Source organism: Drosophila ananassae, chromosome XL, assembly GCF_017639315.1.
Source record: "Drosophila ananassae strain 14024-0371.13 chromosome XL, ASM1763931v2, whole genome shotgun sequence".
Taxonomy (NCBI): Eukaryota; Metazoa; Arthropoda; class Insecta; order Diptera; family Drosophilidae; genus Drosophila; species Drosophila ananassae.
In genome coordinates, this window is record NC_057931.1 from 8,456,950 (window position 1) to 8,479,017 (window position 22,068).

Genomic DNA, 22,068 nt, shown 5'->3' on the forward strand with positions numbered 1-22,068 from the left:
CGGGCTAAACAGAAGAAGACCCATCGATGTTAAATTGTGAAAGTGTTGAAGCTGTAAGAAAAGAAGTAGCTGTTGAAGAAAAAGAAGCTGTAATCAGAAGCGTCCCTTTATTTTTGGCCAAACAGAAGAAGACTAAAATGATATTTTTCATGTTAATTTGTTATTTTTATGAAGAAAACAGAAATACATGGTTATGTTTTCATTCAAAAGAATCTCATGAAATCTGTCTAATAAACCAATGATTATCTATAACCGGTATTTGAACCGGTTATATTTAAAATAAAACCTAAAAATAATACTGAATACTGAAATTCAACCAATTTGGTATACCATACTAAGATTGTTGCTTTCCAACACTGTCAACCGCGCAAATTGATGTTTTTTTGTTTTTATTTTTGTTTATCATCAAACAACCGGCGGTATGAACTATTTTCCCAACTACTACTCCATAGAGGACATTTTTGTAACACAGGAGAAGGTAGAATGCCGGGTAAACACTAAACTTCAACGTATGGGTATGTAATTTTTGTTAATTTCGACATTGTCGCCTGAAAAGTAAAGAGAATCTGTTTTCTAGGCTTCCTCGACTCCGGTGCCGACTCCGATGACCTGGAACCGAACCGTACGGTCAACCTGCCCCTCTGGTACATAAAAGAACTGAAAGTGAACAATGCCTACTTCACTGTGTCCATACCGGAGATCTACAGAAACGTACACAAGGCCGTTTGCGAGGCGGAGACCACTCACATCGAGCTGGGTCGCCTGCATCCGTACTTCTACGAGTTCGGGCGGTATCTGACGCCCTACGACCGCAACCATGTGGTGGGACGCATCATCTTTGAGACACTGCGCCAGCGGGTGCGTCACCTGCTCGACATCTCCAAGAGCGACAGCAACCAGGCCAAGTCCGAACACCGTTTGGACAACATCGAAGCCAAGCTGCACGAGGCGGGAGTGCGCACCAATAGCCAGGTACGATCATCTCACTTCTGTTATCTGGCATTTTGCATAATATCTTCTGTTCATAGTATATCGACTGGCTGCAGATGACGGGCAATAAGATACGCACCTCGCAGTTGGTGGAGGAGCACCAGAAGAAGCGCCGGCGGGCGGATCGCAGTGACGACGAAGGCGACAGCCTGCCCAGCAGTAAGCGAGCCACCCTGTAAACACCACCACTGAGGCAACCCTGATAATAATTCGTTGGGGAAACTGTAGCAACTTTATTTCAACCCGTGGGGCGGTGGCGCCACTCCAAAAATACACTCATCTACATGCGTTCTATATAGTTCGAAATACATACGCGCCGGCATAATTCTAAATATCGTATTCTGTGTGTAAACAGTTTGGTATATAAGTTGTGGGTTAAGTTTGTAAATACACATAACTAAGCATCCTTAAACTAATCTTCTTGCCTGCGCCTACTGCCTGTCTGTCTGTCGGTTTTTAGAATCAACAATTTTTTCAACAATCCATGTCCATCATTTAACATCTCGCCAATACACATATATATATAGTATATATATATATTACATTTAAATAGTTAACTACATATATAATTACAATGTTGTAAGCTCAATTAAAATTTGATTTTGTGCTAGTGTTTTACATACATTCCCTATAGGACCAGGACCTTCATCAATCAGGATCGGAGGGGACCGTAATGCGTTCATTATAACGAGGATAGCCTCTAAAGGAAGTTCATGATGAATCTGTGTAATCTCTAGGCAGTTAAATAATTCATTTGTGCGGTTTATTTTTAATAAAAAAAAAAAAAAAAGCAAGGATGTCTAGGAAGAGCTGCCTTTTTGGTTGGAGAAACGTATACGGTTACGGTCCCCAACTATAACACTCTAATAGTTACTCCTCCGTACAATCTCAACAGTACTCAAGGCTCTGCAAATGCCATCTTCAATCTACACAGTAACATATTTTCTTAATAGTTTCCTCATCTCGTTTTTGTGATTTTTTTTTTTTTTTGTTAACAGAAGCAGTAGCAAGGATCGAATGCAACATTTATTTCAATATGGTTATGGGGAGGGGGGCTAGTTTATTCGCTTCGATTGCGTTTGGTTTTAGTTGTAACTATAATTAAGCTTTGTTCTTGGTTTCATCAACGATTTTTCCTCATTTAGTACTTAATGTCTTTTTAAAAACTAAAGTTCCGTCGTCCCAGGATCAGGGCGTTCGTTGTTATTCGTCGGGATTAGAAGGTATAAAGGTAAAGGTCTAAAAAGCAAGAGCTTCTGCCTCTCTGCAATGGAAGCCGGCTGGCTGGAACTGTGCCTCAAAACAAAAATAAATACAATTTTTCGTTTTTTTTTTTAGTTCGCACTAATTTTCCCATTCAAGAGGGCGGTGGGCGTGTCTGTCTCGGTGGCGGGAAGTGCTCCATTGGGAGGCGGTCGTTGTTTCTTCGGCAGGAAGACCTGAAACAGACAGAGATGGGTTATAAGATGACTCTCGAATAAGAAAGAGATAGGATTACCTTGAGGGCTCCCATTACCATGAGGTGGAACCAGTAGAGCTGCGGCAAGAACAGAATGGCGATGCTGACGAGACAGCCGCGTGGAAGACCGCACATGGCCGACCACAAGGAGGCCGCCTCAATGGCCAGGCTGTAGCGCCACATCACATACGGCCACATGCACACCCGGCACACAAAGAACGTGGCCAGCATGAGGAGGCCGTTGGCGATGTAGATCCGGGACTCCTTCAGACGCATGGTGCTCAGGATGCTGCGGAGCGAGACGAACGGCGTGGAGAACTCCATCATGAACATGTAGCTGTAGATGCAGTGGCCCCCGCCACGGATGTACTGAAAGGGGGTAAGAATTAGTTATATTCATGGAATGGAGACTAATCCCTTACCGTCACCACCAGGAGGCCGAAGGTTCCAATGAAAACGTGATGGATCATCATCACCGGATGGGTCAGGACGTACTTGAGGAAGTCCCAGCGGCCGTCTTTCGGGATCTGGACACAGGCGCCGTCGTAGTCGCATATCTCGTGGGGAGTGCCCGGGGTGCTGCCGTTGTTGTTGCCGCCGTTGGAGGATCTGGTCCTGGCATGGCCGTTGCTCAGCTCCGCCTGGCCCGCCTTGGCCTTGGTGAGGCGCAGCAGATGGAGCTTGTCGGCGATCTTCTGGGTGTGCACCTTGTACATCGACCAGATGTCGTACATGAAGTAGGCGGTGCCGAACCATCCATAGGCCTCCATTAGGAAGTGGCTGGCGTACACGAAGGACTTGGTGCAGGTGGACTTGCAGACGATGAGGCCGACCAGGAAGGAGAACGAAGCCTGGATGGCGGACACGATTCTGTAAGAGGGAAAAGATTAAAGATTACAGATCTCTTCAGGGAGTTTCAGATGGATGGAGTCTATATGTATGTCTTGCCACTCAGACCATGGCCTCAGACCAGGCTAGATCAGATCCACATGCCTCATCGAAAGATGCTCAATGGAGGAGCCGGTTGTCCCTCCACAGAGCATCTTCCAACAGAAGGACATGTAGGCACCACCTTAAAGCCCCAAATCTCCCCCTTGTATGATTCATTTTTAATTATTTAATTAATTTAATGCCAATTTAAGTTAAATTTTTATAATTTTTAGAGACCAGAGAGTCGGTTTTGGAGGAGACACCAAACTGGACAGAGGAATACCTCCAACTCCCATCCCAAAAGACCAATTTCTCGAAAGGACACAGGCTACTGGGGTTTTTGGCTAACCAGAGTTGCCAGACTTGCTGAAAACTATCGGCTGTCAGGCCGAGGCTTGCCACCTTTCCGTTAGAACTTAATTTGAATTCAAAAATAATTCATAAACCGGATAGGATGACAGTGGAAAAGGTAAATCCCAAAAGCAAGTGACAGTTTAAAAAAAAAAAAATACAATTTGTTGAGAAAATTTTCGGTGAAATTTCGTGGAAAAAAAAAACGGCAGAGTGCATGGGTCAGGTCAGGTCAGGGCATTTGTGCCGCGTCTTATGCATTTTGCGTCAAAAAAATTAACACAAAAATTAATTCAAAATTATAATAATTTCCCCAATTTGAGCTTTCGTTTCTGAACCTTAAAACTCAACCGGAAATAATTCAAAATTTTAGGTAGCCAACCCCGAAGAAGTCGCAAGGATCACAAATGGAGGCCAAGGACACCGGCCAGGAGATGACGATGCGCCAGTACCTGGCCCATCTGCTGGAGGGCGGCGCCTGTTTGGATCGCTTCCTGACCCCGGGCATCTCCAATTCCGCTTTCCCCTCCATGATCGCCGCCGCCGCCACCACGGGACGTCGTTTGTCCGCCCAGGAGAGTGCCATTTCCGGCTGTGGTGGCTGTGCCAGCTTGGACGCCAGCGGATCACGGTGCGCCCTGTTCGAGCAGCTGTTGTGCGGCAACTGCCGGAAGGCGGAACGCATGCTGGTGCCCGATCTGGCCACCGATTGGTTCCGCAAGCAGAAGGTCTTCCTCGACAAGCTGACGCCCGAGGAGCTGGCTGAGCTGGGCGACGGCCTGGCGGACCGAGATGCTTGCACCTGCGCCCGCCACTCCGCGCCCGCGCCCGCCGCCGAACTCCTGCTGGGCCAGTGCTCGTGCAAGCAGTGCCGCTGCACCCCGGACGCTGGCCAGGATTTCTTTCGGCGTCGCCTGCTGCCCATTCGCCGCCACTGTCGTCCCTACTGCGGCTGTCCCGCCAGTCCCGATGAGGTGGAGGCGGCCAAGGAGGCGGCAGCAGCAGCGGCGGCGGCGTCAGAGCCTTTGGTGGCCACCTGTGTGCCCACGCAAGAGACCCGCTCCCGCAATCCCTTCCTCCTCTGCAATCCGGACGTCGCCAACTGTGACGCCGACAAGAAGCGCATGGACGGAGGAGTAGCAAGGAATCCCCCGCCGCCAGCCAGTTCCATGGCGCCACTGCATCAACTGCCACCGGCCATCTCGCCGTCGGCGCCGCCACGCACCTGCTCCTGCTTGAAGGGCCGGAATCGCCCCTCCTGCGGCTGCCTCTTCCAGGCGGATGGCCAGCCGATGGCCAGCGAGTGTGTGGCGGCGCGCCGGACCGAGCCGCTGCTGCCGCGCCTGCGCAGGAAGTACGACCTACGCCAGGTGCCGCAGCGGCGCCTCGATCCGGCCCTCTTCCGCCGCATCTCGCCGGAGTTCTTCCGCATCCTGGCCAGCTACGAGGCGACCGTGACCGAGAGCTGTCCCCTGTACGGAATATCCATGCGGCACTGGAGCGAGGGCACCGTGTGCTGTCCTTGCGAGAAGCGTCCGCCGGGCAGTGGCCAGGAGCGTGCCCTGGGCGATGATGCGGTAGCCACGGCAGTGGTCACACCGTGCCGGCCGCCGGCCGAACTGGCAGCCAGTCCGGAGCCGGTCGAAAGGAAGGAGCGGAGGAAGTGCACTCCCCAGATGTGTCCGCTACTGAAAGGAACCCTCCAGACCTGCGTCTGTACCAAGCCCAAGGATAAGAAGAGCAAGCCGCCGAAGAGTGCGAAAGTGACGAAGAAGGAGTCCGCCACCACCTCGTGGGTAACGCTATCTGCCCAGCGGAGTGAAGCAATGGCCGTCCAGGACGCGGAGGACGCGGATGGCAAGGGCTTGGGCAAGAAGGAGAGCCGGAGGAAGACATCTGTGGGCCAGAAAGATTCCAGCAAGAGTCGGAAAGCAGGCCACGAAGACAGAGGATCCAGCAAGGATCGGAAAGGAGACAACGACGGCAAGGGCTCTGGCAGGGATCGGAGGACAGACAGCGAGGGCAGGGGAGCCAGCAAGGAGCGGAAAGGAGGCCATGAACGAAAGGAATCTAGCAAGGATCGGAGGTCGGACCATGAGGGCAGGGGAGCCAGCAAGGAGCGGCGAGGACACAGCGAGGACAGAGGAGCCAGCAAGGAGCGGCGAGGACACAGCCAGGACAGAGGAGCTAGCAAGGAGCGGAAGGCAGACACGGATGACTGGCGATCCCGCAAGGATCCGAGAAGAACCAATGAGTGCCGGGGATCTAGCCAGGATCGTGAGGGAGTATCCTGTGGCCGATCCCGACGTCCCAGCTGCGGCCTCACCTTCTCCCGGCCGGTGGAGAAGAAGATCGTCTTCAGGGCGATGGCCGATCCGATGAAGTGCACCTCCTGCCTGCACCGGCCCAAGGGCATCCTGGGCGGCTTCACCGGCCTCTGCAAGCGCTGCACCCAGCCCGGCCGCCACCTCCTCTACTACCTCAACCATCCGCCCAACCAGCCGCGCTTCGGCCACCAACAACAGTGTACGGATCCCACGTGTCCCAACCAGGAGAACCGTTCCCGACCATCGAAGCCGCCGCTCTTCTGCACCAAACCCTACGCGTGGAACAAGAACAAGTCGCGGCAGGCCGAGGTGGAGGAGGATTTGCGGACGGTGGAGGGCAGCAGCACCACCCTCACGCCCTGCCATCAGCATGATCCGTGTCCGTATGCGTCGAGGTGTTCCAACCGGTCCTGCCTCAATCCGTGCTGTAGGGACAGCAGTTCGCCGTCCATTCCCTGCCGAACACCAACCAGTGAGCGGACTCTGGCCGGCTGGAATCCAGCACCCTCGGACGACTGCCACTGCCCGGATGAAGTGGAGGCACTGCCTCAGCGCGGCACCATCAACTGCCGGTGTCCGGACGAGGAGACGAAAATATTCCAGTTCCCGCAGACCCTCAAGATCTGCCAAGAGGAGGAGCCTGTTTCCAAAAGCGAACCGGACAACGAATCCAAGAAGGACGCGTCCAAGAAGGAAGCCCAGAAGAAGGAGTCCAAGGAGTCGGTGAAGGGCAGAAAGAAGCTGGAGGAGGAGGAGTCCAAAGAATCGCAAAAGAAGGAAGCTGAGGCTCGAAGGACCAAACAGCAACAGAAGTCCAAGGACGAGGAGCACCAACAAGGACAGAAAAAGGATAGCTCCTCGGAAGGAAAGGAGCAGAAGCATGAATCCCGTCCAACCAGGGGAAGGACACCTCCTCCGAGGTCTCAGAAGATCGAAGCGTCCAGCACGGAAGCCTCCCACCAGGGGGAATTCCAATCCCAAGAGTCGGGACTACCAGCCTCCCTGGCCTCGCAGAAGAAGGACGAGAAGACGAGAAGAAAGCCTCGAAGAGATCGGGACACCGATCCGTCCAGCGAGTCGGAGTGCCACAAGAGGCTCTCCAACGACGCCTGCTACAGCCGGTGTGGCTACTTGCCGAGGAGCGCCTACCTGATCAACGACTTCCACCAGCTGATGCGCCGGGTGGCCAGGCCCCGGCCCAGTGCGGAGCGACTGCAGCGGAAGGCGAAGAGGCCCAACCGCGAAAAGGCAGTTCCGGAAAGAGCCCCGCCCAAGGAGTCTCCTCCGGAGAGTCAGAAGCCGGGAATCAAGGCCAAACCCAAGGTTAGGAAGCAAACCTCGAAGCTGCCATCCCAGGCGAAGCTCCAGGCCAAGGACGAAGTGCCTCCGGCCCGAAAGGCGCCGGCCAAGTCCTTGAAAGTGGCTCGGGCCACCACCCTCATCTCCCAGAAGCGGCCACGGCCCCAGTCCCCCGCCCAGGACAGCATCAAGACCAAGCCGAAGCCCTCCGCCGGCTATGCGGAGGCTCTTGCTCTCCAGGTCCAGCCGCACGACGGCAACTCGGAGGAGGAGACTTGCCTCTGCCCGGATCCGGATCCGGATCAGGATCAGGAGAGTCAGCGAACCCAGGCGATAAAGCCGCCTCCGGAGGTGCCAGGACGCAGCCAGGACTGGACGGCATCCTGCGACGAGTACAGCTGCCCCGGCCGGAATCAGCGCTACGACATGGAGGAGGCGTCCCGGGCGTCCAACCGCACGGCGGAGAACAGCAATCGGACGAGCTTCAAGGACCCGGAGGACACGAACACCATCTGCTGGCAGGATCAGAGGACCATCTCACGGGACAGGACGGAAAGCCAATCGGTAAGCCGGAAGGTAGTCCAGGGAAGCTGCGACCGGAGCTGCCTCACTCCGGCTACCACCGATATATTCTGCAGCTGCAACGCCAGCCTGGCCACCAACTACACGGACATGTATCCGGAGGATGACGAGTCCCACGTCCAGTCCCAGGGCAGCCGGAAGAAGACCAGCGGCGACCTCAAATCCATCGAGATTGTCACTCCCTCCGACCACAAGTCCAACCTGAAGACCGGGAGGCGCTACTACACGGAGACCCAGGGCGGTGACGGGAAGGAGTTGGCCAACCGGTGCAGCTGTCGCTCCCTGCACTCCAACCGCTCCATTCGGGTGCTCAGCTCCAACACGGAGAGCGTGGCGTATCCCTTTGCGCCGGCGCCTTCGGTGGCCAGTGTGGAGAGGACGTCGGATCGGGACCAGGTGTCTACCAAGAGCCAGAACCGGAACAGGGACCAGAACCGGAACAGGGACCGGGAGCAGGACCAGGAGCAAGAGCCGGAGCGGCAAGTGGACCGGAACGTGTACCAGGAGCGGCATCACCAGCCCGTAGAGCAGGAGCTCCCGGCTCAGGAGGCCCGTCTGCCCAGCCAGGGTCCGTGCCCATGCGGATGCTGTTGCGCTTGCTCCCGAGCTCCGCCCGACCCGTATCCAGCATCGTACCTGCCACCATCCGGGGGCTATCCGCCCCAGAACAACGCGCCTCCGCCCCAGCGGCCCAACAAGTCCATGTTCGGGGAGTACTCTCGCTGGGAGCGCCAGCCCCTGAACCCGGCGCGTCCCCTGCTCTCCAAGCAGCGTCCCTCGCCGAAGGTCTTCCACGAGGAGCAGCGTCAGCGGCGCATGGAGGCAGCGCCCTGCCACTGCTCCTACATGGTCGAGGATCCTCGGCCGCAGGACCTCCGGCAGCATCACCCGCCGCCACCGCCGCCACAGCAGCAACACTATCCCCAACAGAGACAATGGAGTCCCGATCCGGGCATGAACCGGCAGGCGAGTGGACACATGCATCTGTCCCAGCCATGGGGGAGCAATCCCCCGCAGTTCCAGCAACAGTTCCGGCCGCCCAACAGCTATCCCGTGGCGGAGAACATCAGCCAGTACTTCTGCCGGAAGGGATCCACTCAGTACCAGGCCAATCTCGTGGAGAAGCCGGGCAAGGATCGGACAGGAGCTATGACGGCGGCGGCCAAGGGTCTCAGGGGATTGGTCAAGGCCCTGGGCGGAACATCGCGACGGTCGAGGAACACATCCGAGGACAAGGAGACGAGGGAGCCACCGGGATACCCCGGGAGTTTCAGGGCAGCTCCGCCCCCCATGCGCTCCTACCAGCCGGTGAACTACTCCCAGGAGGTGATCGACCTGGCCAGCCATCCCACAGAGTACGACCGCCATCCGTCCGTGCGGCGCATGTCCCAGGACATCCCCAATCGCAGGACATATCCAGTGGAGCTGCCGGACAGGAGCTATCAGAGAGATGCCCCCTACTCGAGAACCCCCGCGTCGGTCTTCCTGGCCCGGCACACCCCCCCAATGGTGCCCCCCATGGCCCACCCTATGACCCATCCCATGGCCCATCCAATGCCACCTCCCATGGCCCCACCGATGGGCCCGAATCCCAGACTCCAGGGCAATCTCTACCAGCCCAGCGGGTCGCACAAGAGCCAGGGCTGGAACTTCCTGGCCCTGCATCCGTCGCCGGCGTACGGCGGCCGGGAGTATGTCCGGCGGGGAGGAGGGGGCACCGAGGCGAGGAGACCCACCTCCTCCGACCTGGACTTCAACGGGCCGTCGACGAGCCAGCGGGCGACGTCGATGCTCCGCCGGGAGAGGCAGACGGGAGGCGCCTCGCCGCTGATCGGGGAGTCCTCCAACACCTCCATATCGTCGGCGCCCACGCCCCTGGCCGTGTTCCTGGACGGATTGCGGGCCAAGCACGTGGCATCAGAGATCCTCTCCCAGAGCGGGTCATCCGAGAAAGCGACGGAAAAATCGAAAAAGGAGCAGCACGGCTCTTTGGGCTCCAGACTGAGTCGGCGACGCTGTCTGGCGGAGGAGCCGATGGTGATACCGGCCACCTACAGCGGCCTGCTGGAGGAGCAGGTCCTGGAGGAGTACCTGCCCAGTCCGCGCTGCAAGCGACGAACCACCTGACATCCCTGACTGCCATGTAATGTGAAATAAATATAGTTTGTAGGAGTAACTGCATCTCTGGTGGGGGGCAGGAAGTGAAAGCCAGTCCGAGTTGACAGAAATTTGGAATTTAATGCACCGGCTGGGATGGAGAAACCTTCAGGTAGGAGGCAACACTTTCAGGTAGGAGGCACTGCTCCTGCTCCACTGGCCGTGGTCCCCGCCCTGCATCCGATTGCCCACGTTGGGCATCTCCGGGTTGTTGCGCTTCGGGGAGCCGCCGGAGCTGCGCGATTCCCGGCGCGGGGTCGTCCTGTCTCCCTGCTTGTCCACCTGACTGAATCGCGTTGGCCAGTTCTTCTTCACGGAGGAGCGTCGCAGCGAGCTGGCCGCGCTCCGTAGCACCGGCGTAGTGCTCTCCGCCCGCCCGGTGGAGTCCTCCGTCGGTTCTGTTGGCCGGCGGGTGCAGTAGACCTGGACGTTGACTGGCGGCTTGTTCCGTTGCGGCTTCTTCTTGCCATCGGCATCCTTGTCAGAGGCCTTGGACTTGGCCTGGCGGCGTTTCCGGATGACGGCGTTCTTGTCGGTGGCCACCACCTTCTGGTAGAGCTTGCAGAGCTCGGTGCAGTGCCGGCCGCTGTAGAAGCGCTTGGCCCGCGCATCCTGATCGATGATGCCGCAGACCAGCTCCTCCAGCTGGATCTGCTCGAGCGCCGCCAGCAGAATGTCCAAATCCACCGGACAGATCGCACGATCGTTCAGCTTCCGGAGCATCCCCATCAGGTAGGCCTTCTGCTCCGGCACCAGTACCGGTCCCATGAACATCATCCGGAGTATCTTGTAGATGTTGCTCTCGTCCAGCGGATTAATGGGCATCCCGCACCGATCGTACATGCTGTCATAGATCTTGAGATCGTGGAGCTCCGTGTACGGCGCCTTCACGTTCTCCATGACGTTCCATTCGCGGTCGCGGGGGAAGCGCGGCAGCGGCTGGCTCTCGTGGTAGGCCAGCTGGAAGAGCGTCGATATCAGCTGGTACTTGCTAACCCGGAACAGGCAGGCCAGTGCCTCGGTGATGTTCTTGTTGCGGGCGCAGGTGCATCGGCATGCCTGATCCGGATCACGGGCGCACAGGGCGCACGACTGCACCGGGCAGCAGATCGGCTTCTTGGCCGGCATCAGCTTCTCCAGGGGCCGTCGCGGGCACGACCCGTCCGCCATCTGGGCACAGCACGACGGTGGCGGCATCAGCGGGCAGGCGGCACAGCCGGAACACCCGCCCGCTCCGCACATCATCGCTGGGCAGCACATCCTACGCCTCGATCCCCACCAGCAACTACCTGGTACTGCTACTCAATGTCCCGCTCCCAACCTCTCAACCTCTCTCCTCAGCCCACAGCCCTCGATTTCGCCTCCAACTTCAAGCTCGAAACAAATCCTGAAAGGAAAAACATGGCCAGCTGGGGTTCCAAAAGGGGGATCTTGGGGAAGAAAGGGTATCTTCATGGGGGATATGGGTTTCTGGGTAAGGATCTATCTTTGAGGATTCAGAAATTCTGAAATTACACATCGCTTTTCCTTTTGAGAGGTTGATAGTCAGGTTTCGACATGTTTTTGGTCAAAAAGCATGCTTTTTTGGGTCATAATCAGTTTTTCTTTTAAAAATTCCTTCAAAACTATTCCTTAAAGTTGAAAACTCTTTTTTGAATTAGTTTTGAAGACCTGACACCTCCATTTTCCCTTTTTTTCGACATGTTTCAACTTGTTTTTAGTTTAAAAAGCATGCTTTTTCGAGTTATAATCCATTTCCTTTTCAATATTTCCCTCAAAACTATTCTTTGAAGTTGAAAAACGTATTTCAAAGGTGTTGGGACATGTTTCGATATGTTTTCAGTCTTTTTTGGACATGTTTCGACATGTTTTTAATCAAAAAGCATGCTTTCCCTTCAATATTCCTTTCAAAATCTTCGTTAAACTGTTTTTGAAGACAAGCCTCCATTTTCTCTTTCAAAACTTGTTCAACAAGTTTCGACATGTTTCTGGACATGTTTCATCATGATTTTAGTTAAAAAAGCATGCTTTTTCGATTTATAATCAATTTTCAATTCAATATTCCCTTTAAAAACTATCATTTGAAGTTGAAAATCTTTTTTGAATTGTTTTTGAAGACAAGGAACTATCTGATACCCTTAAAAATCTGATTAATCATGTTTCAGCATGTTTTTGAACAAGTTTTGAGATGTTTTCAGTCTTTTTTGGACATGTTCCATCATGTTTTTAATCAAAAAGCATGCTTTCCCTTCAATATTCCTTTCAAAATCTTCTTTAAACTGTTTTTGAAGACAAGCCTCCATTTTCTCTTTCAAAACTTTTTCGACAAGTTTCGACATGTTTCTGGACATGTTTCATCATGTTTTTTGTTCAAAAAGCACGCTTTTTCGATTTATAATCACTTTTTAATTCAATATTCCCTTTAAAAACTATTTTTTGAAGTTTAAAATCTTTTTTGAATTGTTTTTGAAGACAAGGAACTACCTGATACCCCTTTTCTCTCTTTAAAAGATTTTTCAGCAAGTTTCGACATGTTTCTCCGCATGTTTCGACTTGTTTCATCATGTTTCTAGTTTAAAAAGCATGCTTTTTCGAGTTATAATCCATTTCCTTTTCAATATTTCTCTCAAAACTATTCTTTGAAGTTGAAAAACGTATTTGAAAGGTGTTGGGACATGTTTCGACATGTTTTTAGTTTGAAAAGCATGCTTTCCCTTCAATATTCCTTTCAAAATCTCCGTTAAACTGTTTTTGAAGACAAGCCTCCATTTTCTCTTTCAAAACTTTTTTAACAAGTTTCGACATGTTTCTGGACATGTTTCATCATGATTTTAGTTCAAAAAGCACGCTTTTTCGATTTATAATCAATTTTCAATTCAATATTCCCTTTAAAAACTATCATTTGAAGTTAAAAATCTTTTTTGAATTGTTTTTGAAGACAAGGAACTACCTGATACCCCTTTTCTCTCTTTAAAAGATTTTTCAGCAAGTTTCGACATGTTTCTCCGCATGTTTAGACTTGTTTCATCATGTTTCTAGTTTCAAAATCATGCTTTTTCGAGTTATATTCAATTTTCCCTTCAAAAATCCCTTTAAATTTGTTTCTTGAAGTTGAAAAACTTCCTTGAATTGTTTTTGAGGACAAGGAACTACCTGATACCTGATACCCACCAGATATACCCTTAAAAATCGGATTAATCATGTTTCAGCATGTTTTTGAACAAGTTTGGACATGTTTCATCATGTTTTTGATCAAAAAGCATGCTTTTTTCTGTGTTTTGATTCAAATCCCCTTCAAATTTTTGTTAAAAACTACTCTTTTGAGAAAATATCATAACTCCTTTGGGAAAAAAATAGCAGAACAGTTGCCTCTCGAGGAGCTGTCATTGCTATTTATTTCTCCTATCAATCGGCATGTTAAATTATCAGAAAAAGGCAATCAAATTCGTTTTTAACCATTGAGAAAACCCAGAAGGCAGACCACAAATTTTTTAAAAAACCAAAAAACCCAAAAATCCCCTCAAATTCCCATTCGAGTGAAGAAAGACCGATTGCAAAATTCAAGTTAGTTCCAGGACATAAAAAGCGAAATGGACATGTCGAAATTTTTTGGAGCAATACGCCGGAATCCGCCGGATCGAGGATCGAGGATGGCTGGGCCACCGGGAGGAGCTCGCAACGAACCGGAACTGGCCTCAGGATCGGCAGCGAGAAGGACTCGAAGGCCATATGGTGGTGGAGGTGGAGTAAGTGGAGCTACAGGAGGAACAGGAACAGGAGCAGGAGGAGGAGGAGGAGGAGGATCAGGAGCAGGAACAGGAGCAGGTGGCGGTGGAGTTAATGGTGCTCTGCCCAAGAGGACTATACCGGGAATGGCAACCCGGACGAGGGGCTTGCCGGTGGAGGAAGGCATCCAAACTGGAGGAGGAGGCGGAGGAGGAGTGGGTGGAGCGGTAGGAGGAGGAACTATCCCATTAGGCGGGATTATTGATGTGGGAAGAGTAGTCGGAACAGGATGTCCGCTGGGAAGAAGGGTTTCCACCACCGGCGGGGGAGCCACTGCGATGCAACAGAATCCCATAACAGGCGCCTTCCGGAGGCGACAGATCACCCTGCCGGCGCCCCGGGTAGCCGCCCCCCGTCGCCCCAGCGAGGTCAAGTGGATCATGATGCCGGTGCAGAACTTCATCCAGTGCAGCGAGTCCTCCTCCGAGGACAACTCCGTCAACCAGGACACCTCCCAGGACGAAGGGGATGGTGGCACAGCCCGGAGAAGCAAAGGTGGCCAGACGGAGAGCCGGAGCACCGGCAGCACCAGCAGCAGTAGTAGCTACGAGAGTCTGAACAACTATCCGCACGTCCAGGAGAGCGGGCACTCCCATGCTCGGCTCGGAAGGATGCTCCTCGCCGAGGAGCTGCAGGAGGCCCAGTGGCGGCAGATGAATCACCGCCGGCCCAGGACCCAGTCGCCGCCGGAACACGACTTCGAGAACCGGTACGCCTCCGGGCTGCTGTCCTGCACTCCGAGTCCCGAGACCAAGTCGCAGGCCTCCCGGGAGAGCCTGAGCCCCCGACTGTGCCACGGCTATCCCAGCGACAGTTCCAGCCCCGACGAGGCGAGCTCCAGCACCAATTCCAGCAAGATCAGCAGCCTGAGCACCAGCGGGAGCGAGTGCCAGACCGGCAGTGCCACCTCGGAGCGGGTGGCCCGGGCGGTGGAGCGGATCATGGGCGGCAATGGTCCCAAGGCCATCAAGCTGACCTCCACGGTGATCAAGATACTGCCGGAGATGGGTGTCCGGAGACCGGAGCCAGCTCCCCACACCATGGAGCCGCTGGACGAGGATGCGAATCCGCCGCCGCCACCTCTGCCGGAGAGCCGGCAGGTCCAAGCAGACCCGGAGAAGGGCCACCTGGACGAACGGGACAAGTTGCAGGCCAAGCTACACTCCGTGTTCCAGAGCCGTAGGGAAACGCCCGTCAAGACGGCCGCCGGGACACCAAAGCGCCCACCCAAACACCCATCCCAGCCAGCCCATTCCCAGGGCAGCAAGTCGTCCAACCAGGTGGTGACCAGCCACCTGACCAACCGGCTCAAGGAGGTTACCCAGTCGAGGATCCGGGTGAAGAGCTCGCCCAAGGAGGCTCCGCCCACCCGCAAGACCTCCATCTATCTGCTGATGAACCACATGAAGAATCCCCAGATCACTAGGACGAACATACACCCCAAGGACCCGGGGCCGAAGGACACCCGGAAGAATCAAATGAAAATCCTGGCCAAGAACCACTCGCTCGTCAATGTGCCGAAGAATCCAGTCAAGAAGGCAAGGAATCCACAAGGACATCCGGGGAATCTGGGAAACGAAAGGACACTAGTGAAGGGTCCTGCCCCTAAACCACCTGTGCCCGTGTCCCTCAACAGGATCCAACGGCCCACCACAGCCCAGCAGCAACGTCTGCCCACCAGTGGAGCCACCCAGCCGCCTCCGCAGCGTCGTCCTCTGAACGAGATCCTGGGAGCCGGCGGGAAGATCGTCCAAATGTCGCAGCACAAGGTGCCCAAGACGATGGAGGACGGCGTGGACATGAGCTATCAGTACTTTGTCTCCATACCCCTGAAGCGGGGCCGGAAGCCGCAGGTGGTGCGCTACCTCTACCGGCCCATGGTGCGGAATCTCAATGGTCCTCCGGCGCCCACCAAGCGCTCCCTGCGACGGGCAAAGCGGAAAGCCGAAGCTGAGGCGGCGGCAGCAGCGGCGGAAGCGGCAGCAGCTGCTGCAGCGGAACAGGGTAGCCAGGAGGCGGGTGTGGAGAGCATGGCAGCAGACCCGGATCTGGTGGCTCTAGGCGGAGTGCCAGTGCTGCTCGAAGAACCCGCCAAGGAGCTGCCGAACGAGAAGCCGAGGCGCTGCCTCGATCCGGAGGCGGTGCTGAACGCTCCGTACGAGGAACCGCCCCTGAAACTGGAGGCCAAGTATATGCCGATGCTGGAGAAGCTGGCCCAGATGCCCTATCCCGAGGAGCGCCACGGGCGGCGCCGCAGGAGGCGCCGGGCCCGGGTGGCCGGCGGCTCGGAGCAAGTGGCTCAGCCCACGTCCCCGTTTGGCGACGGTGGTTATCCGGAACAGTTGCCGGCTCAGTACCGCCACCTGGGCGGCATCTGTCGGGCCTGTGACACGGCCAGGGGAGCGGGAGGAGTCAGGACAGCGGCCGGGAACTCGGTGTTCGAGGGTCGACGGGGCCTGAGCTCCCTGTGGCCCCGCGCCCAGATCCGGCCGGAGATGCGCTCCTCGCTGATCAACTACCGGCCGCACCCGACGCGCCTCAACACGGTCATCGGGATACCGATCTCCTACCACACGCCCGTGTTCCTGGGCCAGGCCCGGGCGGACTGCGGCACCGGCTCGTCCACCGGCAGCTTCGTCCTGCCGGCATGCGGCGATGCGGTCGAGCCGGAGGAGCCCATGATCCGGGCCGTCACCTACGAGGATGTCCAGCAGGAGGAGCTGGCCGAATCCTCGGACCCCCACCGCCGGAGCGGCAGCAATGTGAGGAAGTCGGTGAGCTTCCGGCCGGAACATGAGCTCAGTGCCAGTCCCAGTGCCGGCTGTGCCGCGAGTGGAACGCCCAGCAGCGGCAGCGGGAGCAGCAGCGGCAGTGGCACCTCCATCAGCATCAGTTCCCTCTCCAGCGGCTTCCTGGCCGCCGGGGGTCAGGGCGGCCGGGGCAAGGTCAAGGGCAGGCGGGCCTCTCGCAAGTCCAAGGCCAAGGCCAAGGGAAAGAGCAAGCCGAGGGGCAAGAACCGGCGGTAGTGGAGCGCCCGGCGCCGTAGACCTCCAAGCCTGTGCCGGATGAGACCCAGTGTCTGTGGACACCACCCCGAGAGAAGCCGAGAAGAGCGAAGCTAACCCACCGTCTGCATCATCCGTCCTGCCCCCTGGATCCGTGGCATTCCAATCTGGTTACTTTTAAAAATTCTAAAACGGAAAAAACACGAAATTTCAAGTTTGTTTGGTTTGTAAACTAGCAATAAATTAACAAAAAAGTTCCTTTTTCAAAAGCGGAGCTTTGGGGAGCTTTAGGGAAGAGCTTTCAAAAGCTTGAGAGCTGTATGATACCCGGTACTAGTTATCCTTTACAGGATTCTCCATTAAAAATGTCCAACAATTGCTTTATAGATTTTTAAAAATATTTAAAATAATTCCTAACTTAGTTAGGGATAGTTTTTTTTTAAGATTTCTTCAAGAAACTCTTTAAAAACTTGCTAGTTATATGATACCCGGTACTCTAAACCCTATACTAGATATTCTATAACCCATACCCCATAGAATATAGTCGAATATAGTTTTTTAAAAACTATTTATCATAAATCCTAACCTATTCTTTGGACAAAAGGTAAAGAAAAGCTTTGAAAAGCTTGTTAGTTATATATTATGATACCCGGTACTTGACACCCAATGCTAAGTAGGACCCTGGAAACTGGATAGTGGAGTTTGGAAGGAAAACCAATTGCTTAATCGATTTCTATATCGATATAATCGATATCTAATATAATTAAAGACTGTTCCATAAAGGATCCTTTGAATAAAAGCCTGAAAGCTTGTAGAGAAAAGCTTTAAAAGCTTCAGAGCTATATGATACCCGCTACTGGAAATCAGAAACCCCCTAGAAGTAGTTCGGCGGTAATTACCAACAGATTTGTTTAAAAATAAATAAAGAAAAGCTATACAGATATATGAAACCCGATAGCTCCTGAAAAATAATCCCATAATTGCTTATAGATTTTCTGTGTTTGTTGTCAGGAGCGGGAGCGTGTTGTCAGTAAATATTTATCAGAGAGTCCTAGTCCTAGTCCTAGTCCCAGTCCTAGTCCTAACCTAATTAGGGGCTTGGGGAGTGTGGACATAAGAAATCGGCGAACAGCGATGACTTCACCTGGCCAAAGGTCACGGGGTGGCCTGCTGAGTCCCGCGGAGGTGATTGCTCAATGTCAAAGGGGAGGTCCTGGCGAGGGATAATGGGGGACTGCTACCCAGCTAATGGAGCTACTGGATATAGCTCTGAAGTGGCCGGGAACCAGACCTTCCTCTCCCCATTTCATCCACCAACAATGCCCTATTTCCTCCCCATTTTAAATCATTTCCCTGCCTTGATTCTGGGCCAGACTATTTCTGTTTCTAACTTATAGTGTTTTTGTTTTTGAAAAAGTTCCCAAGCTGATCAAACATCATCTTAATGAGTGCGAATTTCAAGCAGCCTCAGTGCGGGCTAATTGAAAAACAACAATTGGCACTCTTAACGAGTACAGTGGGTGTCATAGGCATAGCACTAGTTATATAAGTATGTAAGTACTACAATCTCTTAATAAAAATTATTATAACACCAACTGATAGTATGTTTTTGAGATCAAAACAATATTATTTGACATATAACTATAGAAAATACTATAATACCACTTTGATAATCAAGTTATATTATAGTAATATAATATATATAGTTTCTTTTATAAGATATTTTAATAAAAATAATGAAATAATGTTTATGAAACTAACTGAAACTCAGTTTTTTAAATCAAAACAGTATAATATAAGATATATCTATAGAAACTATTATAAAACCCTATTGATTATCAAGTTATAGCATATATATATCATAGATATAGTACCTTTTTTGAAAATATTATGATCTATTAATAAAAATGACTATGAAACCTACTGAAACTTAGTTTTCAAATTCAAAACAATATTATAAAACACATATCTATAGAATCGATTATAAAGCCCTTCTGATTATCAAGTTATAGCCATTCTACATCATAGATATATGTATTCTATCTAAAAATTATAACAAAAATAAGGAAAATAACTATGAAACTCATTTTTCAAGTTCAAAACACTCGAATAAAACATATATCTACAGAATCGATTATAAAACCCCTCTGATTACCAAATTATAGCCATAATTGGAGTTCTAATTTGATAATTTTTAGTGTAATAATAGATAAACTAGTCCCAGTATTGTTTCCACTGAGCAGTCACTGCCCTGGGGCGAGGCGCAGTTATGGCTGTGGAATCAATTAGTTTGGAAGTAATAGTATTCCCCCAGAATACCGTGCAAAGCACCCATTGAACCTTGACGCGCCCCATCACCCCATCACTACCCCGATTCGTGCCGCCCAATCGAACCCAAGTCCGCGTCGAATGGTGGCATTATTTCCAATTAGAATCACCACCCGGTTCCGCCTAAATGAATTGGGCCCCCGAAGGTGTGAATGCGCTCTACTTTTACTTTGAAAGTGTTTACTTTGGAAGGCCCACATGGGGCCAGGGAAGAAATTTGAGTTGGAAATCGGTTACTGGGTCGTACGTAGAGGCCATAAAATAAATAAACAAACAGTCTCTAACTGAGATTTATAATGACAGTTGGGTTGTCTAGCCTTAGCCCCTTCCCTAAGCTGTGCTGGGCCTCTGGAAGTGTATTTTTCCAGAGCTCCTTCGCTTATCAGCTATAGCCCCAATCGATTCCGATAAGCGATCCCGAAGCCTGAATGGCCGAGATGGCGGGGAGACAGGTTAGTCCACCAGACAGACAGTTACCGCCGAGGGGGGGAACTGATACTGCCTTATCACCGACACGGATGTGGAGTGTGGCCCGCGTGCTTACACCGATCGCACCGGAATGACTATACGGCTATACGGGCTATATATATACGGGCTCACATATAAGTACTCTCTTATGAAATGAATATTCTGCACTTTGTAGTTTAGTCTTGGGGTCTCTGCTGCTCTCTGCCTGGAAGCAAAAAGTTTTTAAATCAAAATTAATCAAGATATATGAGTCTCTCTTGGTGGGACTTATCCGGATTTATCTGTGGAGAGGCCAGAGATTCCCATCCAGAGATCGGGTTGTATAACACCTGTATACTCTCGCTCTGGTGCTCTCGTTTACCCACAAGGGAGTGGGTAGTGGGTAGTGGGTAGTGGGGGGGCAGTAACCAATTTAAGCGCTCTAAACAATTCTACACTCGGTTTAATTAACACCTGCGACTACGGAGGAGGGTGGAGGGTGGAGGACCGAGTGCCTGCCGAGTGGCCACTTGCAGTTTGGAAATGGCTAATGAATCGCTGTTTACATCATTGAGTTGCTATTGAAATCGGTTATAACCGGTTTTTGGGGGGGAGAGGTGCTTGGGCTCGATTGCAAGGATTCCCGTAGACACCCCCACCAACGTCCAAAAACAACAACAGGTGTGCCTCCATGAAGTAATCGCTTGAATGGATGGAATAAAAAAATATTATTTCTAATATTTATAGAAAGAAATTCTTAAATGATTCACATTTTTTTTTTGGAAGACGGGAGACGGCGGGAGAAACAGGCTATTGAGGCCTTGAACCGAAAACCCGTTCCATCCTACCGGGGAGAGACCTTGACCCGCTTGCCAGAGTGCCGGAGTACCAGAGTACCAGAGATGATGAAATAAATCAAGCTCCTGGCTCGTCGCTCCTTGCTCCTCGCTCCTCTCTCTCCTCTCTGCTGCTCCAAGGAACGCAATTTGGAGTCGCAATGTCACGGACACCAGATACTATATACTATATGAGAGCGAGTGTGTGATAGTGAGTGCGGCATATCTATATCTATGGATGTATCTATATATAAGCACGCATGACCAGTGCAACGAGTGCGTGCGGCTGCCGTTGCTGCTGCGACTGCGACTGGGAGTGTGGGTGTGGGTGTTGGGTCTGTTGGTGTTGCACTTGCCGCAGAGTAAAAATCAATAAAGCACCCACACACACCCACACTAGCAGCGCCGCCAACGCAACTGCACCCACACGCATCCTTGGGTCCTTGGGCAGCCACTCACTTGTTGGTAATCTCCAGGACATCGGACATCATCAGGCGGTACTTGCTCCTAAACCGCTGGCCGCGCTCCGTCTCCAGCAGATATTTGTTGCAGAAATCCGTCAGTGACACAAAATAGATGAAACCCAGCGAGGTGAGGAAGAGGCCGCGCTGCAGAGTGATGCGATCGGTGGTGTTGGGGATCTGCCACAGGCTGCTGCATGCCAATCCCATCGAGCCAATGGAGAATGCCAATGAGAAGTAACAGCCGCGACGCGGCTTCTTTTCCAGCTTCATCTTGCCAGTGTCCTCCTCGGTCGATGACGTTTCCGCGCTGGCATCCCGACAGGATCCGTTGCCGTGTCCGTTGCGGCGCTGATGCATCCTGCAGAAATTTTCGGTAAGGTGGGATGGGGGGGGTGGCGGAGTAGGGATTCTACTAGTCCTCCGGGTCACTCTCGGGGAGGAATGATTCACAACCTGTTGCTGGTGTTCAGGGATCGGGAATCCTGACGACGGCGGGCGGCGTCTCACTTATACACTGCACTGGGGCATGATGGCTGGCGGCTAACGGGCGGATTTCGACTCGATTTCTGTTACGGATACGGTTCTCTTTGCGGTTACGGCTCCGGAGGCGGTCCGGGTGCTCATCGGCCTGCGGATTGTATAGCGCTCCGTGCGGTGCAGCGGTCGTGAATCAGCTGCCTCTGCTGTGTGACGGTATCAGTGGTTCTGGTATTAAATACTAGAATCTGAAGTAATCGGTTATCGGTATCTAGAATATCGAAGAATTCTACTTTACCGGTTCGTATTTTTTCGCACGTTTCGCAAATTACATATTCCCTGTAGTCTTAAAAGACCTTTTCTTTTATAATCCTTATGTTTGGTCTTGTTTTAAAAAGTTATTTTTAGAGAAATATATAATTGTTAGTGAAGAACCAATAAAATACTTTTTTATAAATAAAAAAAGTTAAATAGTTTTAATGAAATTTAATAAGGAACATACATTTTTATCTTTATTTAGTTTTCAAGTTAAATATTCCTTTATATTGCTATTTTGTTGAAAAATATTATGCAAGTTAATACCAAATTTTAATATCAGTCCCGCCACGCCAGGATTTTAGTGTTACAAAG

At 52.1% G+C, this 22,068-nt stretch overlaps 5 protein-coding genes across 6 annotated transcripts; 3 read left to right on the forward strand and 2 right to left on the reverse strand.

Annotated features, from left to right (window-relative positions):
• The first annotated feature begins 336 nt into the window (after nucleotides 1-336).
• On the forward strand, nucleotides 337-1,406 carry LOC6502316 (DNA replication complex GINS protein PSF3). Its single transcript, XM_001966188.4, has 3 exons — nucleotides 337-515; nucleotides 578-972; nucleotides 1,029-1,406. The coding sequence occupies exons 1-3, from the start codon at nucleotides 422-424 to the stop codon at nucleotides 1,167-1,169; spliced, it is 630 nt and encodes a 209-aa protein (XP_001966224.1). The 5' UTR covers nucleotides 337-421; the 3' UTR covers nucleotides 1,170-1,406.
• Nucleotides 1,200-21,683, reverse strand: LOC6502095 (ceramide synthase). Its single transcript, XM_001966189.4, has 4 exons — nucleotides 20,957-21,683; nucleotides 2,872-3,319; nucleotides 2,489-2,818; nucleotides 1,200-2,429 (listed from the first exon to the last, which is right to left on the reverse strand). The coding sequence occupies exons 1-4, from the start codon at nucleotides 21,316-21,318 to the stop codon at nucleotides 2,325-2,327; spliced, it is 1,245 nt and encodes a 414-aa protein (XP_001966225.1). The 5' UTR covers nucleotides 21,319-21,683; the 3' UTR covers nucleotides 1,200-2,324.
• LOC6502317 lies at nucleotides 3,833-10,114 on the forward strand. 2 transcript variants are annotated; one of them, XM_044717027.1, is made up of 2 exons: nucleotides 3,833-3,848; nucleotides 4,104-10,114. In XM_044717027.1, the coding sequence occupies exon 2, from the start codon at nucleotides 4,138-4,140 to the stop codon at nucleotides 10,063-10,065; it is 5,928 nt and encodes a 1,975-aa protein (XP_044572962.1). In that variant the 5' UTR covers nucleotides 3,833-3,848; nucleotides 4,104-4,137; the 3' UTR covers nucleotides 10,066-10,114. The 2 variants fall into 2 exon arrangements, with proteins under 2 accessions (XP_044572962.1, XP_032309077.1); XM_032453186.1 differs by lacking the exon at nucleotides 3,833-3,848 and adding an exon at nucleotides 3,940-3,956.
• On the reverse strand, nucleotides 10,157-11,521 carry LOC26514822. Its single transcript, XM_014904554.3, has one exon. It carries the CDS (start codon nucleotides 11,353-11,355, stop codon nucleotides 10,204-10,206), a length of 1,152 nt encoding a protein of 383 aa, XP_014760040.1. The 5' UTR covers nucleotides 11,356-11,521; the 3' UTR covers nucleotides 10,157-10,203.
• Nucleotides 13,463-17,155, forward strand: LOC6502318. Its single transcript, XM_001966191.4, has one exon. The coding sequence runs from the start codon at nucleotides 13,686-13,688 to the stop codon at nucleotides 16,905-16,907; it is 3,222 nt and encodes a 1,073-aa protein (XP_001966227.1). The 5' UTR covers nucleotides 13,463-13,685; the 3' UTR covers nucleotides 16,908-17,155.
• Nucleotides 21,684-22,068: the final 385 nt, after the last annotated feature.

What these genes read in the sequence shown, in the direction of transcription:
- LOC6502316 (XM_001966188.4), top strand. Translation starts at nt 422, where the DNA reads ATGAACTATTTTCCCAACTACTACTCCATAGAGGACATTTTTGTAACA. An exon ending in CACTAAACTTCAACGTATGG is followed by an intron (nt 516 to 577) that starts GTATGTAATTTT and finishes TCTGTTTTCTAG; the next exon opens with GCTTCCTCGACTCCGGTGCC. An exon ending in GAGTGCGCACCAATAGCCAG is followed by an intron (nt 973 to 1,028) that starts GTACGATCATCT and finishes TTCTGTTCATAG; the next exon opens with TATATCGACTGGCTGCAGAT.
- LOC6502317 (XM_044717027.1), top strand. Translation starts at nt 4,138, where the DNA reads ATGGAGGCCAAGGACACCGGCCAGGAGATGACGATGCGCCAGTACCTG.
- LOC26514822 (XM_014904554.3), bottom strand. Translation starts at nt 11,355, where the DNA reads ATGTGCTGCCCAGCGATGATGTGCGGAGCGGGCGGGTGTTCCGGCTGT.
- LOC6502318 (XM_001966191.4), top strand. Translation starts at nt 13,686, where the DNA reads ATGGACATGTCGAAATTTTTTGGAGCAATACGCCGGAATCCGCCGGAT.
- LOC6502095 (XM_001966189.4), bottom strand. Translation starts at nt 21,318, where the DNA reads ATGCATCAGCGCCGCAACGGACACGGCAACGGATCCTGTCGGGATGCC. An exon ending in GTCCTGGAGATTACCAACAA is followed by an intron (nt 3,320 to 20,956) that starts GTGAGTGGCTGC and finishes TCCCTCTTACAG; the next exon opens with AATCGTGTCCGCCATCCAGG. An exon ending in TGGTAATGGGAGCCCTCAAG is followed by an intron (nt 2,430 to 2,488) that starts GTAATCCTATCT and finishes TGTCTGTTTCAG; the next exon opens with GTCTTCCTGCCGAAGAAACA.